Source organism: Orbicella faveolata, unplaced genomic scaffold, assembly GCF_042242905.1.
Source record: "Orbicella faveolata isolate gen_17 unplaced genomic scaffold, um_ofav_v1 contig_35, whole genome shotgun sequence".
NCBI lineage: Eukaryota > Metazoa > Cnidaria > Anthozoa > Scleractinia > Merulinidae > Orbicella > Orbicella faveolata.
This window is the reverse complement of record NW_028301564.1, coordinates 23349749-23374715: the sequence shown is the minus strand read 5'-3', so window position 1 is coordinate 23374715 and position 24967 is coordinate 23349749. Positions and strand designations below refer to the sequence as shown.

The following is a 24967-nucleotide window of genomic DNA, read 5'->3' as shown; positions in this document are numbered from 1 at the left end:
TTGTTGCTAGTCGGTAACTTTTTCCTCGTTTTGTCGGTAGTCAGTAATATTTTTCGCCCTTTGTCGCTAGTCGGTTAACCCCATTCAGACCCTGCTAAATAGATCTAAATACATGTACCAGCGAATTCCGTAAAATTCCGGTCTTTGTCGGTTCTGGGCTCAAACAATATTCGTAAGGGGTTTTAGTCGGCGCTGATAAACGGGAAGGGATTATATCGATAGTGGGGGGGGGGGGGGGGGGGGCGGCGGCGGCGGCGGCGGCTAATAAGTGGTAGAGTAAAAACGTTTCCTGCACTCTTATCTTTCTTTTCGCACTCTTCTGTTTTTTTTTTTTTTTTTCAGTCACTTGGATATAATTTTGGCCCTTGAGGAGTATAGCTCACTTAGTACAAAAAAGCGCACTTTTCTTTAGCCACGTTTGCATAAATACAGTAATATACAGCCATATATAGATGGACCTATAACCAGGGGGACTACAACCGGGATTTTACGGTAACCGGGAGTTCTAAGAGAGCTCGAATTAGCGAGGTCTAACGGAGAGTCTAAAATTGGGGGGATGGGGTGGTGACGGTTTACGATCGTTTCGATACAAATGGAAGTCGATTCGATACACATCTAACACATCTAACCGCAAACATCTAACCGAAAACAGGCCAACGTAAGTGTTATTTAGGCTGACCAGAGTGCTAACTCAGGCTCACCTCCTGACTCTCACGCCTCACCTCTATTTTTAACCCTTTGTCTGCCAACGGCGCATATACACGTCCAAAGTGGTCGTGCGCTTGGTACCGCTTGTGACGTCATCAATTTAAACGTCACCAGATATTCTTGATAAGCAGATAGACTAGTTGAGCTACAATAGGTCTATCCACACAACAGGCTTTTTTTTTGGATATCGATGGCCGAGAAAAAGGAAAGGAAAGGGGCAAGAAAAAAGTTCGGAACGGGCGATGGGTAAAAAAAATTTTGGCTTATACGTGTATGCCAAATGAAAATATTGCATGTATTTTTGGACCTAATCTTGCGGAAATTTATCTTTTTGGTAAAAAAAATAGCTCTCTCAGCAAATCTATGGCCCATTTAGCGTCATGGCAGCCAAAAAACTGAGTTAACGGTTAAAAATGGCATTTTTGGGTGAAAATTGGGCAGTTAAAGGGTTAATTCACAGATGACAACAACCAATGACAACTTCGCTCCCAGGGTCTCGCTCCTTCTTGCCCCCCTGGAGCGAGAGAGAGAGAGAGAGAGAGAGAGAGAGAGAGAGAGAGAGAGAGAGAGAGAGAGAGAGGGGGGGGGGGGGGGTTGGAAGAACAGAGATCCTGGGAACAAGGTGGCGTTATAACGCGGAGTTGTTGGAATCTCGGTTAATTTTCGGCAATTTCTCAGTTGCATTTAATTTTGCAGTTAACAGATAAAATAATAAACACAGTGATTTCTCAGTTGACAGTTAAAACTTTGACCAATTCTCACCTATGGTTTAAACCTCATCCAACCCCCACCCCCAACCCCCCAGATATAATGGCTAGTAAAAAAGATTCACTGAGCCACTGATCACAAAGCTAAAGATGCATTATTCAAGGTTTAGAATTTAATAGTACTCAATATTTTATAAAACAAGAACATAGTTGGGGGGGGGGGGGAGGGGATCTATGGGCTATAAATTGACCTGACTGTAACATTTTCAAAATAGACTTTTTCTTTTCAAGTAGGAAAAATAATAATAATGATGATGATGATGATGATGATGATGATGATGATGATGATAAACTCAACTACAGAAATTGGAGGACGGCATAAAGATACAAACTAATTACTGTAGCAATATTTACAGTACAGTCGAAATCGAAACCACTTGGCTATAGTTCAAAGCTTGTGGTTTGCACTTCAAAGTCCTTTAGCTCTTATCCTCACTCATTTAGGAGCGACAAACTGACACCAGGTTATACTGTCTCCAGCACTAATGCAATCTCCTTCATTTGAGATGCAAATTTCTAAAATCAAAACAATAGAGAACTGTTAATGATCCATATCTTAGAAGTTCTCTTCACATCAATCTGTCAACAAAACGTTCAACATAAATTAACATAGATTCTACATCAAATAATTATTGGTTATGTGATTGTACACCTTTAAAATGGATGAGAAAATTACTCCATTGTGATTGGCTACTTAAGAGCAGGCTGATTTACCTTTAATTCTTAATTCGCTCTATAGTGCAAATTAATGTGTACGTGTTCACAGTTTTCTCAGTCATTCAAATTGCACTTGCCTAAATATGGTAAGGAGGTTAAGTCTGCATACAAGCCAAGTGGCCCATCACGCAGGAACTTATCCCAGTTTCTGTAGCATGAGGCGACTAGGAGTATCTCTACTTCCCCCTGGATGGGATGCTAGTCCATCGCAGGGTTACCCCTAGCATTAAATTCACTGGTGCCCATTTATACACCTGGGTGGAGAGAGGCACTGTGAGAGTAAAGTGTCTTACCCAAGAACACAACACTACATATATGTCCCTGGCCAGAGCTCAAACCTAGTTCACTCAATCCGGAGTCAAGCTCACTAACCATGAAGCCACTGGACCTCCCACCGAAATTAGAGCTTGTGTAATTTTGAGAGACTTTTCAAGCATCATTTGTAATAAAGATCCTTTATTGCACTGACATTCATACAATGGGCCACGTTCGATATATCAATATTTTACCATGGATCCAAGGCTTTTGGGTCAAAATTGCAAATTTGTTAAGTTTCTTTTGTATCACAATTCCCAAAAGAGACTTAGAAAAAAAAAAAACTTTGCCAAATATAGAAGCTTTTCCCGAAACCCTTGGAGCCATGTTAGAATATTGATATATATCGAATGTGGCCTATTACTAATTGATACAAATTGAACACTTTTTAACCCTATAACCATGATATAATGTTCACTTCTCAATTTATTATCTCACAAAGACACAGAATGAATACATTACAATTTTCCATTTTTCATACCCTTACCTTAAATTCACCAATTGTCATTTCAAAGGACTTAGTACTGGGGGTGCCAGAAGGATCTGTGACTGTTACTAAAGCTGTAATGTAGGGAGAATTTAGACTGCGACATGAACTAGAACTCACACCAACAGATAGCTTCCATTTCATGTTGAGCAACTAAAGAGATCAAACATGGCATATATTAGAAGTGTGCAAAGAAAGTTGTGCCTGATAGCCTGAAGCTAGTAGATTTGCAGTTGGGGTAGTAGTGGTGCCAATGGGCAAGAGAACTTTCTTGAGAAAATGTTTCAACAAGATTCAAATTACAGAAGTACTGTTAGTGAGAGGTGAAATTTTTTTAAGGTGCTAGTGAGAATGATTTTCGAGCTAGTACACACATTGCAGGGATGTGAATCAGAACATAAATTTTTGGCGCAAAAATGTGATTGATGTTTCTCTTGTACATCATAACAGCTTGCCTGAAGGGCAAGCCTGAAAATCGTTTTTCTTTGCACCCTGATTAGTAGAATTCTATTATCCAGTATACTAATCCAAATGCTGAGGGAAAATATTCAGTGAAAAGAAACAGGATCTGAGGATCCAAGGGATGGGTGGGGTGGGGATTCAGCCAGCTGCCTCTATCCTACTCTCCCTTGTTTGTTACTGGCAGTCCTTAGTTTGGACCACAGGTTGGATGTATGTAAAAAGGCTAAAAATAATATCATTTTACTGTTCAATGTACCTTGCAAGCAGTTTAATTTTCTATCCTTGGTTGAACAAATATTATATACATAACTGAACTGCAATGGCATAAATTCAAGTAACATTGGAATTTCAGCAAGAATTGTGAAATAAATTAAGTTCAGTTGAGTCCAAAATGAGTTTTTTTATTGGCCAAGAATAAAAAAATCCTAAAGAACAAGAAATGACACCAAAATATTAAACATCACATTTTTAATACCTGTCCCACATTTAGAGTTTGCATCAAGTCAGAGCTGCTTAATATCTTCCCCTAAAAGGTAAAATCACATGACTAGGGTTGGTGTCCCCATAAAGGACTAATATATATAGATTTAGCCAAGCCCAAAAGCGAAGCTGGCTTACCCCTGTGATCCAATTGAAAACCAGTACCCGGGCAGCAGTCAACTTAAAAAAAAGAACACATGTGACTGCGATGACCTCTAAACTTGAGCCTTCAATATGGTCATGTGATACTGGTCAGCCGATACCTTGTTTTGACAGGTGTCAAGTGACCCTCAAAGATGTACGCTGTAAACCAAGGCAGCATGTCTCAGTCAACCTATTAACGGGGGTATGGCCGTCATGTTACGTGACATCATCATCGTCATTGTGCATATGCGCCAACCAGCAATACCGCTGGCCATGATGACCATGAGAAAGGCCATTCATAGGTTCCTATGAGTATGGAGCTCTGCTCGACCTCCCTTTGGGCCACCAGAGCTCTGCTGCTATGAATGAAACCCTGAACCACTGAAACTTCAAAGTATGGTAAACTGTAGAAATATGCAATTCCTTAAATGTGTCATAAAACACTACAATCAGACAGTACCATACAAGAAAACAAAAACTTACCACACGCTTAGCTCACCTGCTCATTCCAAACATGCTTGATAACTGAAAGAGTGGCCTCCTTCCAACATAAAGATGCTTTTAGTTCTGCAATTAGTTTTTCAGCAGGCAGCTTGGCCTTGGCTGCAGATCTGTTAAAAGTATGATCATACATAAGGTTTGCTGTGAACTTTCATTTTGTACATACATATATATATATATATATATATATATATATATATATATATATATATATATATATATATATATATATACAGCTGTCTGAAGAAGTTTGTCCTGCAAAAGTGTAAAAGTGTGCACAACAATTATATCAAACTTAGGTATTATGGGTAGAGGTGATTTACGGTTGCTTGACTGAAGCTCAAGGTGTTTCTGTTTGATAGAAGGAAACAGCCCAAGCATATAACATATTCATCATTTCCCCTTCTTTCTTGCTGAAACACCCTCAGCCTCAATCAAGCAACACCAAACTGTTACTGCCTATAAAATTTAATACCAATCTGCATTGTCACATACCCTTTTACACTTTTGTGGGACAACCTTTCAGTTTTTGTCGAACAGCTGTATATATGTAGCTTTCACTCATAATAAAAGTATGGATCTTGAAGTGAATAGAAAATGAAATGACTGCTTAAGTTTTATCATTTTTTTTTAATGAAACATGATCCAAACTACACCCTCATTCACCCCACCGACTACCACTGTCACATCACACCCTTTTTACCAAGCCCTACTGAAACATTCTCTGATAAATTTCAATTTGGTTATGAAAAAAAAAACCACTATTGTTGAGAATCCAGTATAGTCAATTTGACAGTTCATAGCCTGGGAGTCTGCACATTTCACGTGTTTCCAAATTGGAGAGACATTTTGTAATATATACATAACTCCATATGCAAATGACATTTTGTACAAAACTACATCCACGTGACTTATCCATTTTCTTTATAATTACCTGAATATATAGCTAACAGCATTTATTAACAGCTTGGCATCATATGATATCCCAGCATTGTGAAGACACTACAAGAAAAACAACCTTAACATGAGGAAATTGAGAAATGCTTCAAACAATAATGGTCAACACACACAAAAAAAGATAGTCAAAAAAAAAAAAAGAGTCAAAGCAAAACCCCCATGACATTTCCCCAATCATTGTAAGACTGATCAGATATATAATAAAGTGGCCAATTTAATGATGAACAATTTTCAGTAGCCAATACAAGAAGGCCACTATCAGCCTCACGCCTGAAACCCAAATTTTTTTCCTGACTTCTGTCCTATGATGGTCCCCTGCAGTCCCTTTCACATTGAAACTACCGCAATCTCATTGTGGCACAACCTCATCCCCAGAATCTCCGTGTGTTTGGTCAGCAGTGATCAAGCAGGACAAAATCAAAGCCCAAACCAGAAAATCCTGGTTCAGGTTTGATTGTGCGAGTGCAGTCAAGTTCAATAACAGTTTCCGAACATGTGTTGAGAGAGTAGTCACTGTAACTAATGCTGTTTCATCTTCTTGTTTCTCCCAGAGGTCTGGATTTCTTAAACATAACCAAAAAGATCCTGGCCACCGGGAATGAGATTGGTTGTGGCGTGAAAGTGAGCACGGGGTGAGGCTTTGAGAGGAGAGGGCGAGCCTTGGATGAGGAGGATGTCACCCCAATCCCAGATATTACAAATAATGGGGAGAAGTGCACAAAACAGAAAGAGAGAAAAAGGTGACTTTCCAAAAAGGTTTTTTATTCAATTGGCTATTCTTGGTGCCTCTCTCCACTACCAAAGTGAACACTTGGAGTAAAAGTACTCCTGTCTATATTTCCTGTTTCATACTCATGCACATCCATGCAAATAAATGCTCATAAGATCTTACAAGAAATGGGAAACTGCAAGCAGTCTCGGTCTAGATATCATCTTGGTTTCTACAAGTATTTTCAAATTGATGTGGTATAGAAAAAAGGCAACGATGTCAATAACACTGAAAACACTGGAAACAAAGTGAGGTGGTGTTGAAAAAGATAACTGTGAGTCAAGGCTCAACTGAAGCCTAGCTAGCCATCTTTGCTTTGTGTACCAGGTAAGACAGGGCCTCTCACTACCCAAAATAGTGAAATGGCTACTTGCCAGAGAATTGATAGGACAACGAGACAATCTGCTCAGAATTAATTTATCGTAGACTAATAAGCACTTCATCCAACCAGAGAAGGTTTAATTATAATTAATCCTTTAGTAGGTAGCAGCTCAGTACAAGCCTTTTTTTACAAGCTTCAGTACCTTTTGATATTGTTCCACAGGAAGTAACGAAACCTTGTGTTGAAGAAATGCTGCTACATCCTGGCACTGCAAGGAGAACAAGTACTCTGTACTGTAATTAAAAAAAAAAACAGCCTATACTAACTATTGATACAGTTGGACCCTGCCAATTTGATTTCGGTTAATTCAAATTCTCCATTTCCCTTGGATTTTCCCTTCAGTTATCTACTATCAGTAATTTCAAGCTCCCACTATTTCAAACTACTCTTAGTAGGCCAATTTCCATTTCCCTGGTAGAGATATAATTTCAAATACTCCACCCCAGGAATTAAAACCTGAGCAAATGCTCCACCAAAATGCCCAAAGAATGAGCTGATCCATTTGATTAAGCTTATATCATGGCTTCTTTGGGCATAATATTATCAAATTATATTGTTTATTTACTACAATTTAAATGTATTTTAAATTATATTATTAATATTAAATGTATTTTTAATGATGAAATATCTCTTCACAAGTCTTTCTTTCTAACGCTATAATATCTGTCAAGATGTAATAAAGAAAAAGCAAACATGGCTTGATTCAGTGTCACAAGCGTTAGATCGATGAACTTTGATTTGCGGGCTCAGATGTAGACTTCAGCTTACCATTTCAACAAGGATGTCTTGAGGAAGGGTGTTCAAGGCTTCCACGGCAGAGTTGAAACCTGGCGACCAAACAGCAACAACAAAGACTTAGGTCTTCAAAACATATAGCTGCTCGTTGATTGTTCGCATAAACGTCAAGAAAACCACAAATTACCTTGAGGTACATCGGTGAGGACCTGTGACATCCTCATTCCTTGTCTGCATCAGCCGACTTGTAATCAAGCAGAACCTAAGCAGCGGTTAGGGTCGTTTATGCATAATGCGGCAGACTGGGTATGAACTGAGCCTTCGGATTAGCCCTTGAGTTCAGCGGCTGCAAACTGGAATCCAAAATGGCGGACAGAAACAGTAGTCCTGGTTTTTAAACAAACTTTAGAGAAATCAAGACATAATATGAAGTTGGTAAGAAAAGAAATCTACCAGTTCAAAATTTTAATTGCTTTGGTATTTCGAAAGTTAATTTTGGAGGCTTTCTGTTTTTGTTTTTTTCAGTATTCTTTGGGGAGAACGAGTTCGGCGCCATGTCTGGTTCTCCAGTTCAAAGGTGTAAGCATTATGTTGGATTGTTCGCTGGATATGTCCACGCTGCAGCACTTTATTCCTCTTTCTTTGGTTAACAAGTAAGTGAGTGGAACTACAGCTAGACAATGCATGTTAATCGACCTTTCCACGGTTTCCAATTTTTAAATTGCACGCACAGATGTCATGCATGCATGTGATGACTAAACCTTGCACATCTTGTGATTTCCTATTTATCGAATTTTTTGGTATATTTAGCTTGTACACATCTCATACATCTCATGGTTCGGTTGCAATCTTAATTCAACTGTGAAATTCGGAAAAAATCAATCAAACGTGTGCATTTCTTCTTTAGCTTTATGGTGTTTTCATGTACCCCTTTTATGCTCACTCCACCTCATAATATTCCAATATTTTAAGACCCTTTTTTATCTTTTATGTTAATCTGTTTATTATGGACTCCTCATTAAAAAGATACCTTTTTTTCCCTATGATGTCTGTATAAACATGTTTCAACTGTAATTATAAAGTTGAAACTGATTAGACAATTGTTTAAGAACATTTACATGTTCCTTTTGTTATAGCCTGGGAACAGGCTCCCGGTGAGCTCGAACGAAGCGAGGGAGCCTGTAGACATTCTATTGATGCCGCTGTTCAATGATACCAGCTCCTGGTATCATGATATGATTGGTTAAATCGCTGATTGTTGACATCTTTGAGATAACTATTTGACAGATCTTTGTAAAATTATACAACTCCAATGTTTCATTACAATAGTGCATTTGCCTTTCCCTTTTAAGTTTCAGTCTGTCGACCTCTTGTTATTTCACAAGTGATTCTGAAGGGTACTTCATGCTATGTTACGAGGAAGAATTTTAAGTAGAAGCTAGTGGAGTGGCTGTGCTATAGCAATTTTTTTAGAGGTCAAAGGCATGGTTTCTGGACTTTCCGTTGTTTATCTGTTTGTCGCTTTGCATAGTTTGACACCTCTATCATGTGCTTATAATTTCATTACGCTCATTTCATTATTGCAAAATATGTGTTAAGCTCTCTAAGTATCGGCTCTGAAGGGACAAAGTTAAGTTTGAAATATTCTGTGAACATGTTGCTTACTTACACTCTATATTATGACGCCCGGCCCGGCTATTTGATTAGCTCAATTAGAACTGTTTACAAGTACCGAAAATGTAGCTTCTTGACAGGTCTAATTACCTCATTGACTGATTTGTTACAGGCTTATCACCAAGGGCACATAGGCACATCAAAAACAAAGTCTACAGGCTCCCTGTCCCTGCCCCGATCGCTTTGCTCTCCGAATTCTTCTGTTTTGTGCTCGCTGAAATTTTTTTCCATCCTCACTGGGAGCCTGTTTGCAGGCTACTTTTGTTAGAGGTGCAGTGCCCTCACAGTTAGTGAGCTTCACTCTGGATTAAGTGGTCCAGGTTCAAGCCCTGGCCAGGGACATTGTGTTGTGTTCTTGGACAAGACACTTTACTCTCACAATGCCTCTCTCCACCCAGATGTATAAATTGGTACTTCTGAATTTAATGCTAGGGGTAACCCTGCGATGGACTGGCAACCCATCCAGGGGGGAGTAGAAATACTTCTAGCTGCCTCATGCTATTAATAGAAACCAGGGATAAGCTCTGGCCTGATGGGCCACTTGAGTTGTATGCAGACATTACCTTTACCTTTACCTTACATGCGATTTCCTTTTATTTATTAGTGAAAGAACAAGCCAGTTGAAATCATGGACTACAAGAGAACTACAGGATATTGAAGGATTCTCCATGCAGAATGTAAGTCAACTAATACTGCCAGTTATAATAGAAGCAAACAGAGGAAAGTTGCATATTTTACTGTTGTACAGTGTATCTGATATAATAAAAAACTACATAAGAATGTTTTTCCCCTTAAAAATATCTCTAGAACCTAAAGGAAATAGCTGGAAAAGTATTCGTTGATGTGGAGCCAGAAATTTGCCCTCCAGAGGTGAGAACAGTGGAAATATTTTAGCATTGAAGATGTTTGAGACAGACACTGTGTTACAGTCTGTAAACCTGCACCTTCATGGGATATTTGAGGGGAGGCAGCGTGGCCAAGTGGTTTAGGGCGCTGGATTTGAAATCCGGTGGTCCCTGGTTCAAATCCTCCGCCCTACCGCTATCTGGATTTGTTCTTGGTAGCTTCGAGTTCAACTCCTTGACCGCATCGTGTAAATAACCAACTGGTCAGCCTCCCACCAGTTGGGATTCTTAATAGTTTATGTTATATTTGAAATATTTGTTTATTTATTTATTGCACGTTTAGGGATGGTTTAAGATTTCTTATAAAAAGCATCTCCTTAATTAGGCAATCAAATTTGTTAGTACATTTGGCAAACAGATTCGATTGTGCAAACAGATGCGATTCACGCAAAGGTATTCACTTGAAGAATTTGTGATCCTTTGTTATTATGTTAATTTGTAGAGACTATAGAAATTAAATCATTGATATCGCATTATTTGTTCACTTTGCCTTGAGAATGGTGTCACGATGACGCCAAAACGTCGGCTTTTAACGTTAATATTCGCTTGTGTATGCTTTAAGAAATCGTTATTGATTATTATTATTATCATTATTATTATTATTATTATTATTATTATTATTATTATTATTATTATTAGCAGCCGCTGATCACAAGCCTGCAGGCGGCATCCAGTACTAAACAGTGCTGGTTTGCTGACGATGCCTGTGGAGCTGGCTCTGTACTCGAAATCAAGAAATGGTGGGATGTCCTCAACAGCCTTGGCCCAGTCTTTGGCTATTTTCCCAACCCCAAGAAATGTTGGATTATCTCAAAGCCAGATAAAGAGGCAAGCGTGAAAGAAGTGTTCAAGGACACGGCTGTCAATGTGACGGTAGAGGGACAAAAACATCTGGGTGCAGTGATAGGTTCACGGGAATATCTAGAGGAATACGTTAGCGAGAAGGTGACCAACTGGGTCAGCGAGATTACCAAGCTGGCAGAGTTTGCTCTTTCTCAACCTCAAGCGTGTTATGCTGCTTACACCTTTGGCCTCAAGCACCGATGGACCTATTTTTTGAGAACTTTGCCTGATATTCAAGGATTATTGGAGCCTTTGGAGAATGCCATATCTAAGGTCCTCATCCCCGCAATTACGGAGCATAGGTGCACTCGGCTGGACAGGGACATTCTAGCACTGCCAGTCCATCTAGGGGGGGCTTGGCATGACAAACCCGTGTCTTGACGCAAATCTTGAGCAATCCTCCTCCGTCAAAGTTACCATCCCGCTGGTCCAACAGATCCTGGCTCAATCCCATCAGATGCCGGATGATTCTTTGGTCAAGCCATTACAACAGGCAATGAGGAGTGAGAGAGCAACGGTGCTCCAAGACAGGGCAGAACATATCAGAGGGGTAGCCCCACAGAAAGTCCAAGGGGCACTTGACCTTGCTGCGGAAAAAGGGTCATCTGTTTGGCTGACGGTACTCCCCCTTCGTGAAATGGGTTTCAATCTAAATAAGAGAGAGTTCCGCGATGCAATCAAACTGTGCTACGATTGGCCGGTTGATGATATCCCCTCCACCTGTGTATGCGGTGATGTTTTTACAGTGGACCACACAATGATATGCAAGAGAGGTGGGTTCGTTACCCAACGTCACAATGAGCTGAGGGACTTAGAAGCCGAACTCCTAAATATGGTTTGTACCGATGTTGAGATTGAGCCTGTCCTGCAAGACATCTCGGGTGAACAGCTGGGAAGAGGTTCTAATCGAGCTCCAGATGCAAGATTAGATATTCATGCGCGCGGGTTTTGGGAGAACCAACGATCAGCATTCTTTGACGTGAGGGTTTGTCACCCTAATGCTGATTCGTAAAGGGACCAAGAGCTCGAACAGATATACCGCAATCATGAGAACGAGAAGAAGCGCCTTTACGCGAGGAGGGTTTTGGATATTGAACAAGGAACTTTTACACCCCTTATTTTCACGTCAACAGGCGGCATGGGAAATGAGTGCCTGCAATACCATTCCAGACTGGCGCAGCTGATCTCCATCAAGAAAGGAGAACATTATGCTAAAACAATCTCCTGGATAAGAGCAAGGACATCCTTCTCTTTACTAAGATCCGCACTAATCTGCCTAAGAGGTTCAAGAGCTAGAAGGAAAGCCTTTTGTGACTTTAAGAACATTGATATTGACGTTGAAACCCAGGAGGGAGCCATTATGTAAACACTGTTGAAATACGTTTTAATAGTTTATTTCTTTTACTTACTTTTACCTTGTATATACCAATTTGTATGGAATATGTTAATTAATGTTATGATGATGATAGTAGTATTAGTATTAGTTGTAGTAACCATGATATCATGATTAGATACGGAAACATGTTTTACAGGTTTAACAGACATCCACGTGAAGATCAAATTGAAAGTTAAATAAATACATAATGACGCTAAAATTTTAAAAAAGTTATTATTATTGTTACCATTATTTTTATTATTATAGTGGAATGTGTGAAGATTTGTAAATAGGTTTTCTGAGGAGATTTCAATAAAGTTCTCGTTATTATAATTATTATTATTATTATTATTATTATTATTATTATTATTATTATTTAGAGTGGTGATTATTATTATCAATAATATACAGTGACTTTCATGAATTTGTTACATACAAGTACCAGTACATGTCCATGTAGGTATTCCAAGGTATAGGCTAGGCCTCTGATCATGAGCATTTAATGACAGACAAGCACAGCACATGACTTGTGTATCCTACTTTTGGAGTAACAAAATGAGTCTTGACTCTTCTAATTGCTTCATATGCTATGAAAGTCAAAGCTAACCAAACTATTTTGAGAAAAGGCTGCTTTCTTACTTGATCTCTTTGCTGAAAATCTGTTACAAGGACTCTGTGACTGCACTTCATGAAATCAGCTTAGAATATAATGCTGAGACTTTTTTTTAAACAGGATTGTCTTCTGGATTTCTCTAGCATTGACATCATTTTGATATCCAACTATCATTTTATGTTAGCTCTGCCATTTATAACTGAGGTGAGTTTTGACTTGTTTGACTGTTTGAGTTATTTGTCAGTCCATATCTGGAAATGTAATTGAGTATTAACCTTCTCCAGATGGCACACCTGTGATGAACAATCTCTGCAACCGTCTACAGCTGTAGGTGTGGAGAGTTATCTTTTAGCAGCACTTTCCATTCCTTTATTTTTTTGCTTGTATTTTCCATGTAAAAGTTGTTTTTGTTTTTTTTCTTTTTCATTTGAAAACTGCCCTGGGAGAGTGCAAAAGCTCAAAATATAAAACTGTGCATAATTTTAACTGCTTGTTCCTCTCTTTTGTTTGAATATTTACGATATTGAACATAGTACATGCACATGTACACTACGTGGCATGATGTTACAACCTTTCTTTGCCCTCTTTCCATAGCATTCAGGTTTCAAAGGAAAGATTTATGCCACTGAACCAACAATACAGTTTGGAAGGTAAACATGTATATGGTGTAACTATCAAATGTATTTGATCAAACTGGGCTCTTTGTAATTTTACACAGACCTTTCTCTAAATTTTTCTAGATCTGCCATGTTTCTGAGCCAGACACTTTCCCTCCTGCCCTTCCTTTTGTCTTAGTTCATATTCAAGATTACATAATTTACAGCTGTATTACTTCTATGCACAGGGAACTAATGTTAGAGATGGTGGAGTATGCAGAGCGAGTTCCAAAGGTCAACAAAGGAAACATGTGGAAGGACAGTGAAGTTTTAAGGTGACTTGTGCGGCCATTTATATTGCTAGGTTATTTGAGGGCTTGGAGACCTTTTCTCCTTAAGTCATTTCTCCTTTATCACAGTGACTTTTATTGCTGTAGACAAATTTCAATAAGAGTAAGTCTAAACTGGGATGAAGGAAGACACATATTTAGAGGCAGATATTGTGGGGATGGCATTAGTTGAAGTTCAGCTGTTACATAGTTATTCTCCTTAGAAATGATGTCATCACTGGTTCCTGTCACCCCCATTCCCCTACCCCATTTTAGCCCATTCTTTATATAGTTTTTGGTAGTCAATTTAGTTCATATTTGTTTCTGCAGATGTCTTCCTGCACCTCTTTGTGACTTAAAGGGCACTAAGTCATGGAAAGTTCTTTACAGGTGATTGTTGAAATTCAGTAGTGGATAATTACCAGTAGTAATAGTTAAGTCAGTAGAATATTAAGTCAATAAAATATCAGCTCCATAGTGACTGGGACTGGGGACAAGTTATAATCACTGTTTTGCATTCTCTAACATCTTTTACTGTGAGATTTTCACTTTCTTTGCTGTTTTGTTTAGCTTGGTAATAGATAAGTTAGCCAGGACTTTTTCATTTTTACTGACTGCACAATGATTACACAATAATCACATACACCAAGAATATTATTGCACATCAAGTATGACGTTTAGTTGTTGGCTTTCTTTACAACACAAAACCTGTCCATGTGAAAATGTGTTGATTTTGTAAGCTAGGAGACATAAAGGATTTTATGTTAATCTCTGGTGTTAACCACTTCCATCATTAGATGTGAACTCTTTTTAACCCAGTGGGTTTTCATTCACAAACCTCCACATTTTTCAAATTGATTTTTTTGTGTGTGTGGAAATGAAGAAACTTGAAACTTGACACTACGATAAAAATATGATTTACTTCCTTATTCTAAAATTGTGTTTTTTATGGATGTTTTCTGTTTTTCAGCAAGCATGATGTAAAAGCTTCAATATCAAAGATTCAAAATGTTGGGTATTCAGAAAGAATTGTTAGTATTTATAAAACTATTATTTTTTAAAAGTAATCATTGACGACTAAGAGTTCTGTCAGGCAACTTGTGATGGATTAGCACGATTCCTTTGGAGGGGAGAAATGGTCCTCTTATTTACATCATACTAAAGATGAGAATGAGAATTATTCCAGGGATGTAAATGAAGAATGCTAAGCTGGCTCATTAACAAGCCCAGCTGGCGTTTTTGCCACCCCTTAGCCACATCCCTGTGATTCAGAACAAAAGGACAAGGTCCTGAAACTCTTCCAGTCCCTTAAGCTTGAAACCCTCTCACTAATAGAAACATGTGCATGCATTCCTAACATTTCACCCAACCCTTATTTGCATTTGGTACAGCCCTTGACTTTGTTTTGACTGTTTCCGTGAGATGGGATATCTGTTTTGTCTTTGCCCCTTGGGTTGTTGGCTCATAAGAAACTTGACAGGTTTGCGTGAAATTATAGCTAGCTGGTCTGACCGGTAAAATCATAAATATTAAATTATGGTTAGTACCTCTACATGTACCTTACACACCTATGATAAGCAAATTGATTATTACAGTAAGGAACCTCGAACCAAGAACACTTGACATTTATTTGTAAATTTTTTTTTCTGATGACCATAGAATAAAGCCTCTTCACATAATGTATAATGTTAGCATTTTTAAAGTGTGAAAACACTAAATATGTGTACTCTTGTTAGAAGGAAGAGCCGGCATTCTAAAAAATGTTCAAAAAAATATCAAGTGTTCACAGTGCGAGCATCATCACTGTAATGTACCTTTTTTTTTCATAGGATCTGTTTGGTATTCTCAAGCTGACTGCCCTCAGTTCAGGATATTGTTTGGGAAGCTGTAACTGGGTCATAGAGTCTGATTATGAAAAGGTAAGCATTAATTTCAGTGTTAGTCCGTTTGGACAGAAGCAAAGTTGCATTGGAAACCAGAGGAACCTAGGTACCAGTTCCAGAATACACAAGTGTCCAAGCAGTTAATACATAAAGAAATGCACTTACAATGTTCTTTTCTTCCTGCCTGTTCCCCTATGAGTGTCCTCCTACTTCAAAACATAATGGAAACCCCTGCAGAAGTAGAGGTTATGGCAAGTGCCCACGGTACAGAACTTCAAAGACAGACATTCAAATCTCAGCCGCAAAATTGAGAACTGCCCAGAAAATGGCTAGCAAAATGCATATTAATATGAATGTCTGAAAGTATGTGCATCTGTCTCAGTGTATATGAACCAACTTATTAGTTTTCATTTCATAATAGTCAATTGTTGTTTCCAGTGGAATAGTTAGCCATCTTTGTCCTCCCCACCCCACCCCCTCCCTTTACTAGATTGCACCAACAACTTGGCAGTGATATTTTGACAGGTCAGCAATGTTTCCTGTTCATCAACGTTCACCACTCACCCTCTCCCAATGGACCAGTCCATGCTAAAGAACAGTGATGCCTTAATTATGACAGGAATCACTGAAGCTCCAACTGCCAACCCAGATGCTATGCTGGGTGAATTTTGCACACACTTAGGTGAGTGAGTGTAGTTAGCGTTAGTAAAAATAAGAAGTATATATTAGTTCAATTTTACCCTTGGTGCAATTTTGTAATATTGAACATATTTGAATGTTCAGTAGGTGCTCCAGATTTCTTTGCCCCCTCCCCCCCCCCCCCCCCAACCAGTCAACTAATAATCTCCTAATTTGTTCTGATGCTATAATGAAGGACATAAAGGCTTTTGTGGGTGTGAGGGTGCAATGAGCTAGGAGGGCGAAGAGCGCAAGGAAACATGCCTGTACATCTGAATTTGTAAGACTGGGAAGGAGACAATTTATGAACTCCAAATTGATAATCAACGCATACCGTAAAGTATTGCATTTAAAAAATGAAAAAGTGAAATAACGTAAAATGCTGCTTTGTTGACTTGGCTGACTTTTTCCATTTTTTTCTCCACAGCTACTACTTTGCGTAATGGAGGAAATGTTCTAGTGCCATGTTTTCCCTCTGTAAGTTATAAGTAATAACAATCAGCATGATAATAAAAGTCAGGTTTTGAATCTGACCTCGACATACATGAAACGTTGTATTCATGATAGTGCAGTGGAACCCCATAAGTAAGGTCACCAACAGGCCATGAAAATTTGGCCATATAAACGGGGTGGCCCTGTTAATGGGGTAGGGCCAGATTTCATGGCTGGTCTGAACTGAGTGACACCTTAACAGATATATCACAATTGCACTTCTAAACAACTGTTCTTTAATAAGCTTGCGGAATGCAGATATAAGTTTTTTACAAAATAGAAACTTGAATCAGTGTGTTAAATATTAACAATGGAAAGATGAACATAGCTGGCTTGAGTAAAATTATAAAGGATAATACAGGTTGGGATTTAAGAATGTGACCGTTGGCCGCATTAACAAGCTTTTCCTAAAAGAAAATGTATGTGAGCGTTTCTCGAGAAAAAAAAAAGTGGTCGTAATTACGAGGTGACCGCATTAACGAGGTGACCGTAAGGCGGGGCTCTGGATATTGTACTACAAATGTTTGTTTGTTTACGCAGGGCGTACTGTACGATCTGTTTGAGTGTCTGTACTCGTACATGGACGGTGCCAATCTTACATCCATTCCTATATATTTCATCTCGCCTGTGGCTGACAGTTCTCTAGCCTACTCCAATATTTTTGCTGAATGGTAAGGGCGATGAATAATACACCTACAGTCACTGTGAAATCTCCCAGGTCCCAGGGACCCCCCCCCCCCCCCTACAAAAAAAAAAAAAGAAAAGAAAGAAAAAGAAAAAGAAAAAGAAAAAAAATGTTAGAGATAGCGGGTGTTCAAGATAATAATAAACGACTGCAAATTATATTCAAGGGAAAATAATTTGAGTTTGACCTTCGAGGTAGCGTGGAATCCGAAATAACTGAGTTCCATATAGCGAGATGCTACAGTTACTGTGTAACTGTAGTGTTCGTTATTTCAGGGCGTGTACGGTAGTTTTGCTGCATACCAATGGTCCATTTGGAGGGTACAATAACCTTATTTCGTGAAATAGGCACGGACATTGTCTGGACATATTTCTGTCTCAAAAGCTAACAGTTTCCTGACAGTGAAGCGAAAAAGAACCCTTGAGCGTCGAGATAATTGTGAGAGATATCAGTCATTTAAGGATATTTCCGAGATTAAGCTGGAGTAGTGTGTTACGTGAAGCGTTTAGACCAATCGCATGCGAGGAAAAAAAAAGATGAATTAGGAAAGTATTTTATTATCTCATTTTGAGAACATTGTTCAAATTGCATTTTTTTTTTTTCACTGTAACAGGCTTTGTCAGAGCAAACAGAGCAAAGTTTATTTACCAGAAGCACCGTTTCCACATGCCGAGGTATCTCGCTTAATGCTTCTACAGAACCCTGTGCACTGTTAAAATCCTTGAAGTTTTTAATCTCTTATACAAACACAAGCAAACAAATGTTCTCTTATTTTCTCTTCTCTTTTGAAACAGCTTGTCAAATCCGGACGTCTCAAACACTTTCCCAGCATCCATGGTGAGCTCAAATATATTTGATTTTTTGTTTTTGAACGCTTGTTTATTGATATTTATTTGCCAGTTTACAGCGCGTGGCAACGATCTTTGGCTTGTGGTTGGGGGCTAAAAACGGGGTAGCCGCTTCATGCTATAGAAGCCATGAGTTCATGGCATCAGTCATCTGGCTCGCACCTTCCCTTGGAGTAAAACGACCCTAAACAACATAGCACTTTTAAATCTCTGTTAGGGTTGCATGTTGTAAACATTTATGTTTGACAACTAAACAAGGTTATTTCATGGTATTTACAGATGGACTAAGCGGCTGTTTTAAGACCCCGTGTGTCGTGTTTGCTGGACATCCTTCTTTACGATATGGAGACGTGGTACATTTCATGGAACTATGGGGCAAGTCAAGTGGTAACACGGTCATATTTACTGGTACGTGTCTGCATCAAATTATATTGTCCTCACTTCTTCCCCTCATTCTGTGAGTTTGTAATATACCCATAGATGGCGAAGAATGAAAGCGAGTATATGAACAACGATATAAAGGTATATTACGAACTCACAACGTGACCATCTCCCGGTTAGCTTGATAGTTCAGTTGGTAGAGCACTGCACCGGTGTCGCAGAGGTTATAGGTTTGAATCCCGTTCAAGCCTGAATTTATTTTTTCAGGCTCAATTTTTACACCTGCTCAAGTTGTGTACGTAACCGCAATTATCAATCATATCTTAACGTCTTTCTCCGCAGTTCAAAAAAATGATCTTTCGTATATCCACTTGCATTAAGGTGGCTCCCTATAGTTTTACGATCGCACGCGCGCTGAGGGCGAAAGCTCAAGTAATCTGCGCGCGCTCGAAGGAAAACGTCAGTGTTTTTCGATATTTTATTATGTCAACATGAGCACAACAAGCAAAACTGACAGTAAATTTTCTCGCGTTTCCTTCGGTGAAATTTCGTAAAACTTGGCAGATTGGTAGTAAATATTTTACTTTAGTCGGAGCTCGTTTTTCAGGAAAATCTATAAGGCCAGTTTTTTCGCAGCGGTAATAGACGTAAATTTGCAAAAATCGAAAAACCTGCCTTTACAAACCCTACTTTTTTCGTCTTTAAAATTCGTGTCCCGCAGGAAGCGATATGCTGTGAAAATTTTGGAAGATTTCACCGAAGGAAATTCAAGAAATCGCAAGTAAAGCCATAAAAAAGTAAAAAAACATATTTGTTTGAGCATTTCTAATTCAAGACTAAAACCAATAATTTTAACAGAGATGACAGTAAAACACTATTTAATCATTGCTTATTACATGTAATTAGTTTGAGAGGACTGGGTGTAAATACGAATGCAAAAACGGCATTCAAAACATAACACTTGCGCGCGCAACGCCATAAATGATTACCCTATGGAGCCACCTTAATATGTTGCATTATAGCTTCGTAATCCCGGTTTGTAATGGAAGCCCTATATAAAGCCCAGGGGGATACCCATGTAAAAAGGACGGGGGGTGCTCGTTGGAAATTTTGAACCCCTAGGAGGTACCAAGACCCTGTTTTGTGGGCGTGGCTTTATCTCCTGTCATATTTTTTTGGCTCAATGCCCTCAAGTTACTGTAAAATCTCCCGCTGTGGACCTTTTGAGGCTGAATTAAGAGGCACCAAAAGCGCTTTTTTTAGCCTCCAAAAGGTACGATGAGCAAACCCCCGTCCTTTTTACATGGGAGTCCGCCCCCCCGGATATAAAGACCACTAATTCAAATTTCAGAGCCAGAGTTTCCATACCTTGAGGCACTTGCACCGTACCAGCCACTAGCAATGAAGGTAAGTTTTTGATTGAATGTTCAACCTTACGCTGCTCTATAGTCATGACAAATATTTCAAACCTGTTTTCTTCCCTGTAGGCTTGCTATTGTCCCATTGATCCGAGACTGAATTTTACACAAGCAAACAAACTTATACGAGAACTCCAGGTGAGTTAGAAATATCAGAAATACGGTGCTTTTCGAATTTCTAAAGAAATAATTCCTCTAAACCGAGAACAGAGTTTCGTGACATTAACGTTTAAACTATTACCGAGGAGTATCAAACAACATTCTCAAGGAAAGCTTCTCGAAATAATGAAAATGTACTCGTCTACTTACACATATCGTTTGTCTTGAGAAGCCTGGTATTTCGTACCATACATCTTACTGTCTCAGCGCTATACGAGGCGAGTTTTGTCGATCAATTCTAGAGAAATTACATACCATTTTCTCTCGTATTGTACGCGTCTCAATAATGATATTCGCGCGCAAGGCTGGGATTTGAGGTAGTGTAAGTTGAGCGAGCTATTCCCTTCTTAGCGTTTTCTCTCTTTTATTCGAGGGGTAAACTGCTAGTACAGTTACTTTTCATCGCTCCTGGCCGGGAGCGATGTGCGGAGGTTTTATTCACAGGATACTATGGGTGTGAGTAACAACGCTTTTTTTGTGTTGTTTCAGCCTGGTCATCTTGCTATACCAGAAGCGTACACCAGATCACCAGATCTACTGCCGCACAGAACAGACCTAACTATACAAGACGTGGTAAGGCCTTTCCCTACTACTGTCAATTTATTTGCCATTGCATTGTGTCTTTGGAAAGAATGCTCTTGCGGTAGAGTGGTTTAACAATCGCTTGATAGTTGCTCGCAAGGTAATGGACCATATTAACTCCATAGCTTTGTTAAGCCATGTTGGTTCTAATGCTAGTCTGGTACCAATATAGGAGTTTTAAAAAGTCATTGTTGTCACTTGCCTTCCTTCAATGTTTTTTTCAGTCCATAACCGTTGTAGATTGTCCTAAGATTTATAAAATATTGGCGGCAAGTTAGATTCTTTTGGTAGACTGAGAATTTGGTGGTAGTAGTAGTAATCCTAAGGAAATAAGAGAACGTTTTCCCTTTCCAGATATTAGTGACATCGTAATATTTTTCTCTTTACAGGAGTGCAAGATGTCAACGTTCAGTCACTTAGATGTTCTTTCGCTGCCAGTCAATAGGCAGTTTGAGAAGGTTGTGTTATCAAATGAGGTCAGTATGTACTTTGAAGATATTAAACGGCAAACAGAGGGAACGTGTCATGTGTAAACCATTTACAATCTGAATTCGAATTTAAATTATCTCCATTCTGAATTAAAGCAACTTTGGACAACAGCAAGGCGAGTGTTACTTTATCAAATGTAGAATTTACACGTATGTGTGAAGTAAGAGAACTTTGGCGGTAGCGTAGCGCGTGCCAAACGCTAAATTCCAGTCGCGCGCGCCCTCACTCCTTTACTCACTGTATGTTGTTCTCTCTGTTCAGTTGGCCAGCAGTCTCCACCCACAAGAAGTAAGGCCCGGGATAGCAGTTACCACAGTAACAGGAACTTTGGTAACCAAAGACAACAGATATACACTTGAACCGTTAGATCTAACGGGAGAGCCCGGGACCAGGTAGGCTAATCACAGTGAGTTGTGATAAATGTTACCTTAACAGAATTTCTTAGGGTTGATCGCGAGTTGCCCCTTCACTGACTGTGAAAAATCTTCCTCATACAGGGATTCAAAAATGCAGTCCAAAACAAGCCAGAGATCGTGCCATTTATGGGGCAGTGTTCTCATAGAGGATCTTGTGCAGGCCTTGGCAAAGGTATGCGTATGTTGTCCATCGCTAATATCTCTTGGTTGCTGACAGACTTTTTTTCATGAAGCCTTACGTGAATTCCGTGACAACGTAACACCAAGTAACATGATGATAAGTAACCCTGTGCCCTTTTTTTTTTCTTCCCAGAGAGGTATCCAGGATGTGCACGTTGAATCTGATCAGGGTGGACACACCCTTCATTTGGTAAGTGGAGCCTTCAAGCTTTTCAGTAGGAAGGGAAGGATAGGTCGACTATAAAGAGAGTTCAGTTCTTGTGACCGTCCTCTTCAGCCTCTCCCCTTTTACCCGTTTTGAGACCGGTAGCGAGACCAATGGAACAGATGGGTCTTGGTGCTGGAGAAAATTTCGCGGTTGTTGTTAGGCGCCAAATCGCGAAGATCAAACCCTCCCCCTCCACACTTTATTCTGCACCTAGAATAAGAGAATATGATCTCGGTGTAAGGTCACAACAACTTTAGCATGTGAAAAGTAGAAGAGAAATGAAGACACTAGCGTAAACCCATAGGCTACATAGCATCTACTGTTCATCCTGTTTAGCGCATTTCTTGCCTCTGTTTGCAGGCTCAAGATGACGCCATGATTCAGGTGGATCGTAGTGGAACACACATCATCACACACGAAAACGAGGCTCTTAGAATAAACATCCGGGACTCGCTGCTTGAATGCGTATCGCAGTTTTGAGCACGCGACTTTGTCGGGAGAGTAAGTGAGTTCCTTATGGAATGGCCTGCATATGACGCTAAACAAGCTGGCTTCTGGTGACCAGTAATGGTGTGTTACAGGCAAGAACTTACGGCGTTGTTCGCATTTGTTCCCGATACCGGAGTCTCTTCGAGTTTTTCCACGAGAAGAACCAGCTGGCAGCATTAACCCTTTCATCAAAACAGATGGGACGATTTTTACCAATTGTACCTTTTTTACATGTCTCTTTACATCACGAAATCGATGCTAAGGAGAGAGTGTATAGATATCAAGATTACACTTTTTTTGTAAAATAGTTTGTAAATTAAAATATCAGCAGCTCAAGTAAGCTATGGCAAGAGACTTTACAGACCTTTACAGATCTTATTCGAGGGCTTTATATACGATAAACATTTGCGTGCAATACCCTCCCTCCTTGCGCGCCCTCGTCTTAGTTCTCCCACGGTATTTGTCCTTTCACTTTTTGTCCAGGGCCTTCTTCAAATTATCTGCAGTCTACACGTTTCTTCCCTAACTTGACCGTTAAGGTATTAATTGCACTCTATCTTAGGTAAAAGATGTTGGATCAAGTCACATATCAGCCTGAACATTGTTAATAGATGAGAGTGGTTATGAAGCCCAGCCGGCAAACATCAAAGGAGCAAGCAAACAGGCTAAGATTTATGTTGGAACGTTCACGACAGTGCACAATCTTTGGTTTTTGCTCATACACTATGTATAAGTTACGTAGGTTGCTATTGGTTTGTTCCTCCGTCAGAAGTAAACAAGTATTGTGCTTTGTGCACGGTCGAGGGCAAAGAAGCGAAGAAAAACACACAACAAAGGACTTTGTCAAGTTTCATGACCATTTCCCTTTATTAACTAGGCTACCCTCTAATGGGAACAACCGTTCATGACCCTTATCTTGCCCAGTTCTTGTACGGCTTTGGGTAGATAGATCAGGACTAAATATCTGATAATTATGTGGAAGTTTTACAAAACATTATCCCAGGCCTTCACGGTCAATTGATTTTGGTGGTATCTGATGGCGCTCCGTTTTCAGAACTGCCTTCAGACAGAAACCTTGCAGCCTTTCTTAACGTGCGTTTCTCTGGAATTATCCTGACTAGGAGTCACATGCTGCGTCAAAGACCGTCGTCAAAGGAACCGTTCAATGGATTCATCTCTTCATCGGTTAATTTGACGCACCATTGTCCGAGTGATCTTTGTTTTCTTTTTGTGATCTCTTGTCTTTCGGTTTCTTCTTTTCTTGTAACTGAATTCTAGCTTGCGTGACACGCGTTCAAAGGGGAAGGAGAGGGGAATAGGCTTTTGTCGATTGTGCTAACAAAATATTTGGCATAATTTAGCAAACCGAGCATAATTTTTAGCTTTTATCTCAATTTAGCACTGCTAGTATAATCTGGCTTTTCTGACGCAATTTCGTTTTGAATATACTTCTTTTTACTTTTTCTGTTTCTAAAACCCCTGTTACTGTTGTCTCCGGGCCGCCTGGGCTCGGTGTGATGTTTATTGGTCTTAGGTTCCGCGCATACGACTCGGTAGTGAGTTGACTGAGCTCTAAGATCTCAGATGGCGTCCTCTTCGGGGATCTGAGCACTTCCCAAGTTCCAAGTTCAGGTAGCTCAGCAGCCTATAATGTCGTACAGAAAGCTTCAATCTCTTGGGAGCGTTCGTTGAAACCATCTTCAAGAGCGAATAACTCAGTTCATATTCATACCTCCCACCGTAGTCCAAGAGGGAGGCGCGGTGGCCTCATGGTCAGTGCGCTCGTCTCAGGATCGAGCGGTCCGGGTTCGAGACCTGGCCGGGGACATTGTGTTGTGTACTTCACTCTCACAGTGCCTCTCTCTACCCGGGTGTATATGGGTATTGCGAAATTAATGCTGCGGGTAACCCTGCGATGGACTAGCATCCCATCCAGGGGGGAGTAGAAATACTCCTAGTCGCTTCATGCTACGGAAACCGAGATAAGCTCCGGCCTGATGGGCCACTTGGCTCGCATACAGACCGTAGTCCAAAGGAGGATGGGATTGATGCAGCCCCTCCCTGGGTTTTCGTTCTGTTAAGGCAAAAAAAAAAAAAATAATAATAAATTTACATGAATTAGATAACCCTGAGCTTGCTCTACAAGGTGGTACCAGTTTTGTTAATCATGACGTCAATGACGTCATTTGACCCACCATCCTTAATCCGCTCTCTTGGATTTCACTATTTTCTTAAAAATCAAGAAATAACGGAAATTAGTACAAAATCAAGCCAGGATGTTTGGAAATGCACAAAACGGC

The 24967-nt window shown here is 39.7% G+C and overlaps 2 protein-coding genes and 1 pseudogene across 2 annotated transcripts; 2 read left to right on the top strand and 1 right to left on the bottom strand.

Annotated features, from left to right (window-relative positions):
• Positions 1–317: 317 nt before the first annotated feature.
• On the bottom strand, positions 318–7702 carry LOC110065341 (COMM domain-containing protein 6-like). The gene is made up of 8 exons (XM_020772474.2): positions 7612–7702; positions 7458–7516; positions 6832–6897; positions 5516–5583; positions 4580–4691; positions 3932–3982; positions 2995–3147; positions 318–1991 (listed from the first exon to the last, which is right to left on the bottom strand). Exons 1-8 carry the CDS (start codon positions 7646–7648, stop codon positions 1941–1943), a joined length of 597 nt encoding a protein of 198 aa, XP_020628133.2. The 5' UTR covers positions 7649–7702; the 3' UTR covers positions 318–1940.
• LOC110065340 (integrator complex subunit 9 homolog) lies at positions 7702–23007 on the top strand. The gene is made up of 24 exons (XM_020772473.2): positions 7702–7859; positions 7950–8077; positions 9703–9775; positions 9906–9968; positions 12955–13038; positions 13429–13484; positions 13679–13765; positions 14090–14149; positions 14730–14790; positions 15589–15678; positions 16168–16324; positions 16748–16797; positions 17353–17483; positions 18111–18171; positions 18292–18334; positions 18625–18753; positions 20078–20133; positions 20214–20282; positions 20793–20876; positions 21275–21361; positions 21636–21766; positions 21872–21962; positions 22104–22160; positions 22539–23007. Exons 1-24 carry the CDS (start codon positions 7851–7853, stop codon positions 22656–22658), a joined length of 1977 nt encoding a protein of 658 aa, XP_020628132.2. The 5' UTR covers positions 7702–7850; the 3' UTR covers positions 22659–23007.
• Positions 10001–12948, top strand: LOC149103948 (uncharacterized; annotated as a pseudogene).
• Positions 23008–24967: the final 1960 nt, after the last annotated feature.